The 13103-nt window shown below is 32.8% G+C and overlaps 2 protein-coding genes and 1 pseudogene across 2 annotated transcripts; 1 reads left to right on the top strand and 2 right to left on the bottom strand.

Annotated features, from left to right (window-relative positions):
* The first annotated feature begins 4151 nt into the window (after nucleotides 1-4151).
* On the top strand, nucleotides 4152-5731 carry LOC131174107 (probable leucine-rich repeat receptor-like protein kinase At1g35710). The gene is made up of 2 exons (XM_058137170.1): nucleotides 4152-5129; nucleotides 5186-5731. Exons 1-2 carry the CDS (start codon nucleotides 4152-4154, stop codon nucleotides 5729-5731), a joined length of 1524 nt encoding a protein of 507 aa, XP_057993153.1.
* Nucleotides 5732-6581: 850 nt separating this feature from the next.
* LOC131174106 (BURP domain-containing protein 5-like) lies at nucleotides 6582-7778 on the bottom strand (annotated as a pseudogene).
* Nucleotides 7779-8388: 610 nt separating this feature from the next.
* Nucleotides 8389-11841, bottom strand: LOC131173895 (MDIS1-interacting receptor like kinase 2-like). The gene is made up of 2 exons (XM_058136575.1): nucleotides 9146-11841; nucleotides 8389-8908 (listed from the first exon to the last, which is right to left on the bottom strand). The coding sequence occupies exons 1-2, from the start codon at nucleotides 11823-11825 to the stop codon at nucleotides 8523-8525; spliced, it is 3066 nt and encodes a 1021-aa protein (XP_057992558.1). The 5' UTR covers nucleotides 11826-11841; the 3' UTR covers nucleotides 8389-8522.
* Between the last annotated feature and the right edge of the window lie 1262 nt (nucleotides 11842-13103).

Raw genomic sequence — 13103 nt, 5'->3', positions numbered from 1 at the left:
ATCAACATAATTAGGTCCTGCAAATCAAAATAATTACTATTATATTTTGTATAAGTGATTCATTTTAAATTTTTTTGTGTAAAATTGTAGTAGTATAAAATCTTAAACTTTAAATTTGTATTCTACTTCTATTTAATGAAAACTCTATCTTTTATTTAGAAAGATAATAACAATTAGAAAAATAATTAACACTATCATTAGTTTTTTTTTTATAAGCAAAAATTTTATTAATAATAAGATCAGAAAAAACTTAGTATGAGGGTTGCCGACTAAACCAGGCCAATAGATCACCCCTATACCCCCAATGATACATAGTATATTTATAGCTTTCATTTATATTAATTATTATCATTTTTCATAGAGTAATTAGTTTAATCTTTATTTTCTCTTATTTAATTAGTTTTTATTATTTTTATGCAATAATTAATTAAAAGAGTTTTGTTAGTGGTGAAACATGTGAGGAAAAAAAAATCAAAATTATCAAAATTAAATATCAGAGTGAGAGTTCCATGCAACCAACTAAAATATAAGCAATTGAGTAGATTAAAAATAATATTTTTTTGGAAGGATTAAAAATAACAATTGAGCAGATTAAAAACTCATATCCCTATCAATAATAAATACAATGTAAATGAGTGGGAATATATTATGAAAATTGTATAGTTAAAATTTAAAATTTTAAAGAAAGTTTCTCTTTAATTTATTAGAAAATATCCTATCATAAAATATTTAAATTATAAAATATTATATATTAAATCCTAATTTATCTTATATAAGTATAATTTAATTAAGTCATTATGAATCGAATCAAATGATCTCATCTTTGATCAATATAAATTTAGACAGTGTCGTGAAACTTAGGTATTGAAAAATGAAGTTTGATAACACAAATGTAAACGACAGACGGAAACAATTCATTCCCCTTAACACGGTATGATGATTGATAGTTATATGTAGTGTATTGATTTTTCTTTCCATCTCTCTCATATGTGCTACGTAGAGAGTGCATTAGTAGACGATAGATGGAGACAATTCATTGCCCCTTTTCACATGGTATTATAATTTTTTTCTTTCGTTACACAAGGACATTCGTATACTTGGATCAAAGATAGAAATGGACTACACCTCAAAATCATGACAATTAGACACACGCACACTTCAGAACCGATGTGAAATCCCGAAGGATCAGCCTATGGGCACACCCCAGATGAGATATCAACCAGGGCCCTACCCACACCGGCCACTCCAGAAACGGCAACAAAGCCTGCTATTTTTTCTTTCGTTAGGCAAAGACATACGCACACTTGGGTCAGGGACAAAAATGAACCACACTCCAAAGTCATGGCAATTTTGAGGGGATCCTTGTTTCTATATAACTCAAATACACAGGCGCTCCACAACCAATGTGGGATCCGAAGGATCACATGGTATTATAATTGAGTTGATGAATACATCATGATTGAATTGATGAGTGCATTATTCAAGATTCGTCCTAGTTTTAGATAATTGGACCGTTTCTAATAGTGATAGGAATAAACCATGGCTGAGCTAGTTCTGGTTGTGAATTGGGTGCGGGTCATTTTCAATTTATTAATTTAACGAGACTGAAATTAGATAGTGGAGTGCCTGTTGACTTCAGTTAAATTTCAATTTAATTTTTGTTTAATTAATTCAGTTTTAATTAAATGAAACAGTTATTTTAAAAAAAAATTAAAAGAAAAAAAATTGATTTTGACTTAAAATTAGATCAAATCCATTGATTTTCATCCAATTTAAGATGGATTTACATAAAATCAGTTCAAATTTGTTTCAATTTTAAATTAGACCAATTTAATTCTGAATTTGAATCAAACTGTGGCTATAAGCTATTGATTTTCAAAATCAATTCTAACCTCTCAAATCTCAAACAAAATTATTTTCATGGAAAAAAAAATAAAACCACATTTGAACTTTGCATAGAGAAAATGATTGGCAAAGATTTGAAGCCAAATAATCCCTCTTAATTCTTAGATTTAATTTCCCACATCCAAATATTACCAGTGAAAGTAAATTCTACATTCCCAGTTATAAAAATTAAAATTAAAGAAAAATAATGCATCTATCCATTTTGAAATTTTCATTTCGAAATTCCTCACTTAGCGTATAAGTTATAAAGAGCCAATTTATTTATCCTCTGGCAGCTGTACTTAATTTGTTTATATATTAAGGTTCCCTTTTTTTAGCGGGAAATCTATTCTACATATTTTAACTTTTGAAACACTAAAAAAAAAAAGTCGAATAGAAAATATTTTTTTTTTCAAAGAGAAAATTAATTAATTTTTTATTTTATAAATTTTGATAATTTTATTAAAATATAAAAATACTTATATATACATAACATAAATGTATATTTTAGCTTAATATTACAATCAGACAACGTAAAATATTTTAATAAATAATATTTCTTAAAAAAATATTTTTTATAAATAAAATTTTCATATATAAATTATTTTATGTGAAATGACAAATTTTAAAATAAAATGCTTGATCAATAAAAAAAAATATTCTATAGATTTTGCCAAAACAATTGAATTTTTCACATAGCACTATGGAATACTTGAGCTTTTTCAACAAGTTGTGGCAAGGGAGCGGTGGAGAAAGACAGGAGGGAGATGATAATTATCGAAGAAAATTGAAATAAAATGTTGGCGAGTTTTATAATTATTTATTTATTTAAAAATAAAAATTATTTTTAATCAACTTAATTGCTAAAATTATTACCAATATTTAAGATTAAATTAAAATTCATAAAATTAAAACAAAAAAAATTAAAAAATGTGAGTAAAAGCTTTATTAAATCACAAGCTTTTACACTACGTTTGAATCATAATTTAGAATGGTTTTATAATGTATGGTATAATTACTCTACATGTTTAAAAAGATTATTGCTAAAAATAATGATTTAGGGCTGTAATGATTTCCACCAAATTATTTTACTATAACTTTTCAAATATCAAATTAGTGATTTGACATTATTTAAAATTTTTATTTATTCATTTTATTCCTACACAATATATAAAATTTTAACTATACATTTTAATATTATATATTTATGAGACATATTTAGTGATTAATTAAAAAATAAAACGTGCCTTTAATTAATATTATAATAATATTATTTATAAATAATATTTTATTTAAAAAATATATTTAAATCATTTATATATTTAAAATTGTAATAAAGCATATTTATTTTACTATATATCATTTTACTATATATCTATTATCTAATCAAATAAGAGAAATAAGAGAATGTTATTAAATTATCTTATACTATATCATCTTTTCAAACACATTAATAATAAAAACCATGCAATACTATATGATACGATATATTAATAAACCTTACTATATTGTTTTGATTAGTGTTTGGATCAATGATAGTGATAATAATTTTTAGAGATATGAGAAAAAAATTTTTAAGTAAATGCATATATATATATATATATATATATATATATATATATATATATATATATATATCGCATTCAAAAGTAAGCTATTTAGCATTAAAATACTTAAAATTAATATAATTTAAAAACTAATATAGTGATTAACTTATTTCAAAATTAGATGAGTAACTTAATTCGAATTTACTGACTTGGCACAACTTGTAATTAATTTACCTAAAATATTACTCAACTCGAATAATAAATAAAATTGAAAATCAATTGAATGATATGCATGACCAAAACCAAATTTTATCCATTTAGATTTTTATTTTATCAATGAAAATTTTGACTTGAAAAAATTAAATGAATAAAATCTATGTATTAAAAATAACCCAAATTTTTTATCTCACCCGTTTAATATCTCCGCCACCGAATCAAAGGACAGTAATTATTTTTTTATTTATATAAATAATTAAAATAACATTAAAATTAATATTTTAATTTAAATAATTAAATATATAAAAAAATTATATAAAAATAAGTGTGTAGAAGGAGTATAATTAATAGGTGCAACGCAATTGCAGAAAAAAACTAGTCTTAAAAAAAAAAAAGTGTAATGAATATTTACAGCAATCACTTTTCTTCTACAAATACCTCTCCATGCATTTAAATGTATGCGTGTCAAAACTTGCAAACCATAGCCTTTTCTCATCTAAAGTCATGTCTTCCTCATTGAAACCACTCTCCATATTCCCCCAGTACTACTCTTGTTCATCCTTACTCCTTTCTTTTCATTTCCGTGTTTTTGCTTTCCATGCAACTTCTTTTGCTGCTTTTCAAAAGGAAGTAGAACAAGGGGCAGGAAGCGTTGTCAATATTAGCTTTACAGATTCCGGTTTGAAAGGTACGCTTCAGAGTCTCAGCTTCTTGTCCTTTCCCAATCTCATGAAGCTTAATCTCCGCAACAACTCACTTTATGGTGCCATTCCTTCACAAATTAGTAATCTTTCCAAGCTCACCATCCTTGACTTGTCGTACAATAATATCTCTGGAAAAATTCCATCGGGGATAAGCTCACTGGCAAGTCTTAGCATATTTTCCCTAGCTGTCAACCATTTCAATGGCACCATCCCCCCAGAAATTGGCTTTCTTACATCACTTTCTGGGGTCTTTTTTCATGAAAATCATCTTACAGGCTCAATCCCTGCTTCAATGGGAAATTTGGGCAACTTAACTGATCTTTACCTCAATGGTAACCTCCTTTCTGGCTCCATACCACCAGAGGTTGGAATGATGAGATCTCTTAGCTTGCTAGATGTGTCGAGAAAAAACTTTAGCGGTGCACTTCCTGCATCCATCGGAAACTTAAGCAACTTGGTGTATCTGTACCTTTCCTATAATGAACTCTCTGGTTCCATCCCAAAGGAATTAGGAATGCTTAGAAATCCTTACACGCTTCAGCTTTCAAGCAATAATATGGTTGGTACAATCCCTGCCTCCATAGCAAACCTGAGCAACTTATATAGTCTTTGCTTGGATGGTAACAATTTTGCCGGTGTCATACCTCATGAAGTTGAAATGTTGACGTCACTCACTGTCCTTGAACTGCAGTACAATAATCTTACCGGTGCAATCCCAAGTTCTATAGGAAACCTGACAAAGCTATCAACTCTAAATCTTGCCTACAACCAAATTTTTGTTCCATACCTAAAGAAGTTGGAATGTTGACGTCACTCACTGTCCTTGAACTGCAGGACAATAATCTTGCCGGTGCAATCCCAAATTCTATAGGAAACCTGACAAAGCTATCAACTCTAAATCTTGCCTACAACCAAATTTTTGGTTCCATACCTAAAGAAGTTGGAATGTTGACGTCACTCACTAAGCTTGATTTGCAGTCCAATAATCTGACTGGGGCAATCCCAGCTTCAATTGGAAACTTAAGATACTTATCTTCTCTCTACCTCCGTACTAATTATCTTTCTGGAACTCTCCCTTCAAAGATGGACAATCTTACTCTCTTAATTTCATTTCAAATATCTGACAACCGATTGATGGGCCATTTACGTGAAGGTATATGCGTTGGTGGAAAACTTCTGTATGTCGCTGCAGAAGGAAACAATTTCACGGGCCCTATCCCAAGAAGCCTGACAAATTGTAGCAGCTTGTTGAGACTTCGCCTTGAGAGAAACCAACTCACAGGAAATGTATCTGAAGATTTTGGTTTTGGTGCATATCCTCACCTGAACTTTTTGGATTTGAGCGATAACCAATTATATCGCGAGTTTTCATGGAAATGAGAAGAATTCCGGAATTTGTCGGCATTAAAAATATCAAACAATGAGATCTCTGGCACAATACCAGCTGACCTCACGAGGGCACCTCAATTGCATTTACTTGACCTCTCATCAAATCACCTTGTAGGTGGTGATTCCAAAGGAAATGGGGAAGTTAAATTTGTTTGAACTTTATCTTCATGATAATAAGCTTTCAGGTAGAATTCCTGAAAGAAAATGAAAGATGAACAACTCCAAGATCGACTAAATGGATGCTTAATGTTCCCATCGTGTTTATTGTTGAAATTTCTATCAGGAGATGTCAACATTTCTGCAATAGTTACCTTATCTTCTTCAATAGAGAATCCTTTGCTTCTGCTCATTTAGTTTTGCGAAGCAACTCAGGCACAGGAGATTTGTTAATTGCCATTATGCAGTCTTCCATGGTCATGCCAGGATGCAAGGGAAGCAGCATCATCGCTGTGTCTGTTCTTATTTCCAAACTTGATTATCGACAATTTGCTGCTTTTCTTCCTTCTAAAATGAAACATTTCCTGTACAACATACACTCGTATGTACAACGTAGATGTCCAGACATCCAGACATGGAATGTATAATTTCACGTCAACATTATCCATTGGCCTATTTCAAACACCAGGATTTTTGTTGGATTGAAATTGATCGATCAACCCAGCTTCAAAGATCTTGATCGATTCCAAATTAGATTAAAGTAAAAATGCAAATGCAATATATTCATATGAGCTTGAAAGAAAATTTCAGCATTCATTCAAATTTATATTTCATTATCACAAAAATTTTCATTAAATGACTACAAATTAATTTTCACTTAACAGTGTGAAGCATAGTCCGAACTTTAGTTAGGAACCCAAACATTAGTATCACTATCAAGGAAATGACAAACTGGTGGTCCTGGCTTAACTTTGAGGACTTGGAAGGCAAAGTGCTCTGGATTCCAAGCTGTTGTATTTAAGTGGCAAACAACAATTGCTTTAGCTTTGGAACCGTCACCACCCATCAATGGAACCATATAAACCTGTGTCCATGGTTCTATGGCAATAAAATACGGCATATGGATATATTTCCTCATGGCACGCTATTTGGTTGTCATCCATCATTTTTACTCCCTTTAAAATTGTATACCCTTGTTCCTTCTTCTCTTGTTCTGCCTCGTTTGAAAGCACTTGAACTTTTTTCCCATACTTTGCGACGACAAAATCAATTAATGATTCTAATGAAGTAGCACAGTATTTGTGTTCTCCCCTGATGCTTGGTGCCTCACATTCTGCTATTGTGTGTTTCAAGATTTGAGCTTCCTTTGATGTGGGTTCTATTGCAAAATAGTTCAAAATTTCTGGTAACTTGTTGCTGGAAAAGGGTAATGTGTCAGCAATTTTGCGAGGCAAGAAATTTGACCCATTAGTAGATTTTGTGAACGTAAGTTTCATCTTTTTGTCAGGATGTAGACCATCTTGTAAGAAGTATATAGTAGTTGTGTTGAATATTTCTTTTTGCTCGAATTTTTTGTTTTCTTCCCAATGCCCAACTCCATATGTTGCCCTGCGTCCACTATTGGTCCCAGGCTCAGCAACAACATCTACTCCTGAAAAAGCACTTCTGTTTCCTGCGTCTATATTTGTAAATAAGCAGGAAGAGAATGCTTTAGACAAAAGTCACTTATTACAAAGGATATGCATATAAATATTTGTCCAAAGTTGAAATTTAAGTCTGTTAAATTCGCTCATCCCTTCTAATGGATTGTTTGCCACAATAATGTAAATGGAGAAAATGAACTAACCAGGCTGTAGAAGATCTTGCAGAGCTTTAGGCAAAGGAGCGTTTGGTAACATGGACTGCCAATACAGCTTTGCAGGTAGAGATGCATTACTTCCTTTTAGAAAAATTATCTGCCAAAAATATGATAATAAAAGTGATATCAGTTTATCTAAAAACTTCAAAAAAAATTGAAGCAATCCCAAATTTGTATTCAAGAGAATTTAATGCTCACACAGAACAGCAAGGCAAAGGTGGTAAGGAGATGAGACTGCTCCATATGAACTCCAGCAGATATGTATTGAAATTTGGAATTTTTGTGCAGCTGCTCTATGGGGATGGGAAGAATCAAATGACAGCGAAAAAATTCAGAAAACGACAAGTCAGTGCCAAAAGATTTATTGCTGTGGGTAAAATTTCAAGAAAAGTGGCTAGTGGCTGAGGTTGGCCGCCAAGGTCCATCACAAAGAAAGACTTGATAAGACTTTGTTAAATAAGGTTTTTTTTTTTTTTTTTTCTCTTGGCGAAGTGGGTGAATTTTGGACTATATATCTATGAAAGGAACTATATATTAATGGCTTCCAATTGTTGTCAAACAATTTGCTGATTTTTCTTCCAAGAATGGTTAAAAAAAATAGCCATATGATATGGATTTGGACAGCAAAGTTGGAGAGTCGGCTGGCTTTTTCCTCCTCATTCAAATTGATATTATTATTATTATTCAGTAGGTTCTAGATTGGCAATGGAGGGAGTTCTCATGACCTGTTCAACAAAGAGAACTTTATTTTAAAAGACAAATCCTCTTCTGCCCCGTTTTATATAGAAAAACTCATTTTCAAGCCCTTTGAATTTTGAAAGATTTGTCAAAAAAGTCACGATGAAGATGCCAATATCATTATACTACAATTTTGCTACGTAGTAGCATATCTTACAGGGTAGGCAAAGTTTCTGAAGTATGAAAAGTAAAAGGAAACTATAAAACATGCATTTATACACGCAGCATTACAAACATTTTTCCAAAGGCTTAGCTCTTGACGCTTCCTTGAACAAAAATTTCTCCCAATTTCACTTCTGAGAACGGCTTAGTTAATGGATGCTGTTTATCTATTAGCTGGGAACAAACTTGTTTCATTGTTGGCCGAGATTGAGGATTGGCACTCAAGCAAGCAAGTGCAAGTTGCGCAATATGCATCACTCGTTCAGCAGCTTTGTTTTGAGGAGTTGGGAGGCGTTGGTCAATCACATCCTTGAATAGTGTCTGCTGTTCTATTGGCGAGGACGGCAATGAAAATGTTAATGAAACAGATGAAATGAAATCACCTGGATGTCTTCCCATTAGAATTTCAAGTGTCAACACACCAAAACTGTAAACATCACATTTTTCATTGACCATCATTGTGTAAGCTAGCTCTGCAAAAATTTCCATTCACACTTCAGTTTGCAGGTTTTCAGTAGCATTGTGTGTCTTATGTAAAGCATAATCTTTAGATTATTAATTGTAATACTGCATTGATCGTAGTTCAAATGACTCTTACATTTGACAAATTGGAATCATATTAGGAAAGAAATGGAATTGCAGTAAAAAAAAATGTATTAAGTAAATTTATTGACTTTATATTGATAAATAAATGAAGCCAAAGAATTTACCTGGAGCTGTGTACCCAAATGTGCCTGCAAATGAGGTCCAATTTGATGAGTCCGGCATCAAAAGCCTAGCTGTTCCAAAATCAGAGACATGAGCCTCAAATTCTGAATCCAAAAGAACATTGTTACTGGAAATGTCTCTATGGATGATTGAAGGAGAGCAGTCATGGTGCATGTAGGCCAATGCATTAGCTATCCCTTTAACAACATTTAGCCTCTTAAACCAATTCAACTCCACTGCTTGTTCCTCATTGCTTAAAATACTTCTTAAACTTCCTCTTTCTATGAATTCATAAACCAAAAATGAGTGTTTTGAATGTGAACAAAAACCATGTAACTTGACAATGTTTCGATGACGTATGTTCATCAACACACAAATCTCACTTGTAAATGCTTTGAAATCAGTCATTTCTCCATTTTGTGACTGGTGAAGTTTCTTCACAGCAACCACTCGACCAGTTGGCAGCACAGCCTTGTAGACAATTCCATATCCTCCTACCCTAATGCAATACTTGGAATTGAACTCCTCTGTAGCCTTAACAATGTTTTCATATTGCATATCTCTATCACGACCCCATACTGCATAAATATCTTTGCCACTTGACTCCCCTTCTTCTGGGTTAGCTTTTCTGTTTCTAATTCTTTGGCGGAGAATGAAGAAACCTCCAACCAAGACAATAAATAGAAACAGACTACACAAGAGAGGAATGACAATTAGAACAACCAATTTACTATCCTTTTTTCCGATAGTTTTGTTGATTGCAACAGAGACACATGGCTTTAGTCTAGTGTTATTGCCACACAAGTCTCTGTTGTTTTGAAGTGCTTCAAATGGAGCCTGCTCAAAGGCTTTATTGTGGGGAATTGGGCCGTCTAACTCATTATTGGATAAATCCACCACAGTCAAGCTCGATTCATAATCAAAAGTAGTTGGAATGGAACCTGACAGCAAATTGTGGGAGAGGTTCAGTGTCTCCAATCTTTGCAACCCTCCCAGTTGTGGTGGGATCTCTCCTGTTAACAAATTTTGACTAAGATCAAGACTTTCAAGAAAGCGTAAATTGCCCACCTCTAAAGGAATACTCTCTGCAAATTTGTTCTTGCTGAGATTCAAGAACAACAGTTTTGAGCAATCTCCAATCTTTTTGGGAATTGCTTCACTCAGGTTGTTTGCTGCAAAGTTAAGGCGTTCAAGACCAGATAACAGTCCAATTTCTTCAGGAATGCCACCTGATAGCCTGTTATCATCAAGAGAAAGTTCGAACAATGTTAATTTCCCCAATTCCTTTGGAATCTTCCCCACCAGCTGATTTGATGAGAGGTCAAGTGAATGCAATTGACTTGCATTTCCAAGTTCAGCTGGTATTGTGCCAGAGATATTATTGTTAGAGATTTTCAGGGTAGACAAGTTGCTGAAATCTTCCCATTTCAATGAAAGCTCACCATAAAATTTGTTATCACTCAAATCCATATATTTCAACTGTGGATATATGCCAAAATCTTCAGATACATTTCCAGTGATTTGGTTTCTCTCAAGATGGAGTCTCATTAAGTGGCTACAGTTTCTAAGGCTTCTTGGGATGGGACCCGAGAAATTATTTCCATTAATTGCAAAAGACTTAATTAGTCCACCAACGCATATGTCTTGTGGTAATTGACCAGTGAATCTATTAGAATATATTATGAAAACTTCCAAAAGAGTGAAGTTGTTCATCTCTAAAGGTAGAGTTCCAGAAAGTTCGTTGATTTCAAGGAAGAGAGTAGTTAGCTTTGTCAGCTTCCCAATTTCTCTAGGTATGGAATTGGAAAGTTGGTTATCACTGAGATAGAGAGAAGATAAGGTTGTCAAGTTTCCTATAGAAGATGGAATTGGACCAGTGAGATTATTTTGCGACAAAGCAAGTTCAGTAAGTGACCTCAGCATGCCAATTTCTTGAGGTATGGAACCAGAAAGTTGATTGCTATTAAGAGAAAGAGCTGATAGATTTGTCAAGTTTCCTATAGAAGCTGGGATTGTACCAGTGAGACTATTTACTGACAAATCAATATCAGTGACAAATTTCAACATTCCAAGTTCTTGAGGTATGGAACCTGAAAGTTGGTTCATATGAATGTAGAGAATTGGCAGTGTTGTCAAATACCCTATAGAAGGTGGTATTGTACCAGTGAGAAGATTATTTGATAAATCAATGTAAGTGAGAGAGTTTAAAATCCCAATTTCTTGAGGAATTGAACCAGAGATTTCATTGACAGACAAGTCAAGGATGTTGAGCTTGGATAGATTGCTAATATGGGAAGGAATGTTGCCATGGAATGAATTATTACTAAGGTTAAGCCAGACAAGATTGGGAAAGGATGGAAAACTGAAACTCTGAAGCGTACCTTTCAAACCTGTATCTTTAAGGCTTATGTTGGTGACACTTCCTGCCTTATTGCAGTGGATGCCAAACCAATTGCAAGGTCTGCCACTGCCAGCAGTAGTATTCCAAGAAGACAGGAAAGATTGGCTTTGATTATCCAGAGAATCCTTCCATCTCAAAAGAGCATCTGCTTCTTCTACTTCAGTTCGAACAGCAGCGGTGGATACAGTAGCAAGAACATGAACAGAAAATACCAGTAAAGGAATAAGATGGAAAAGGAGTGGGCAAAATAAACAAAGTGGCTTCTGCATAGTGTAAGCCATGAAAAAGGAAATGGGTTGCAATGGTGGATTGAGAGGCTATAATTGAATAAATATTTGTATTATTTGGTGTTGGATTTTTGGGTATTGAATTCACAGCCTCAATTTTGGACTTTGTTAGAACTTAGAACTAGTTCGGTAATGTATCATCACTTTACCATAGGAGCAGCTATTGGACATTGTGAAAGCAAGTTTCAAAGTCAACACCAAATTCTTTTGACCTTATATTCAGTAATTTATTATTTGAGAAAAAAATATATTTAATTTTTTTTTTTCATTTTCGTTTTGATGGATTTCTTAAAATATCTTTTTGTTTAGTGTAAGCCTGTATTGTGAAGGGTTGAAGAGTGGCAGAACAGGTTAAATAAGAAAAAAAAAATCAATCTAAAGAAGACTGAATAATTCTTATATTTGATACATAAAATAAATAAATGAAAGCAAGAAGTCATTGAATAAATTGATTAATAATAAATATAGTTGTTTGAACTATTATTAAAAATAATATCATTTAAAAAATATTTATTAATAATTTTAAACATTAATTTAAATTTCATATATTTTAATTATAAAAATTATAAAATAATTTTTTTCATCATCTTCTAGCCATAATTTTAAACCGGTCTACGTCGTTGTGACACAATAAGGTGTTGGACAAAATGGCCACGGAGAAAGTTAATAAAATTGTAAAATAAAGATGGCATGCGTGGCTTTGATTGATACAATGGAAAGGCTTGAGATCTTGGATTATATTGTGTAGGTGTTGGCAGTGGTCTGGTCTTGTGGGTGAATTTAGATATTATAATTATTCCCAACTTGATTTAATTTGATTTGTCTGCGTCTGATTAATCTTTTTATATCTTATTTTGACTTTTAATATTACGGGTAAAGATGGAAGGGGAGTGATTCCTGCCTCACCCGTTGCCATTGTTAATCACTATGACCACGGATGCAGAGAGACCATAGCTTAGCTTGCACGAGTGATAAGGATAGGGACGAGAATTGGAGAGCCATGCCCATAGTCCCCTTCCACTTTGCATCAAATTAATATTCAATAATAAAAAAAATACATGTAGATTTAAATTTTAATTTCTTCAATAGTCTTATTTAAATAGGTGCATTTTCAAGGAGGTATCCCAGGCCTTTACACAGTTTGCTCAGCCCAGACTAATCTCCCTATACCAGCTTGTGGGTGCCTTGAAGGGCAGGATGGCTGGCTCCAGGTTTTAAAGCGCTCCATACACAACCCCGGATCGAACCCAGGACGTTGCTCAAGGGAGGACG

This window comes from Hevea brasiliensis, chromosome 15, assembly GCF_030052815.1.
Source record: "Hevea brasiliensis isolate MT/VB/25A 57/8 chromosome 15, ASM3005281v1, whole genome shotgun sequence".
NCBI classification, from domain to species: domain Eukaryota; kingdom Viridiplantae; phylum Streptophyta; class Magnoliopsida; order Malpighiales; family Euphorbiaceae; genus Hevea; species Hevea brasiliensis.
The sequence above is the reverse complement of the archived record's forward strand: the minus strand, read 5'-3'. Positions and strand labels throughout refer to the sequence as shown.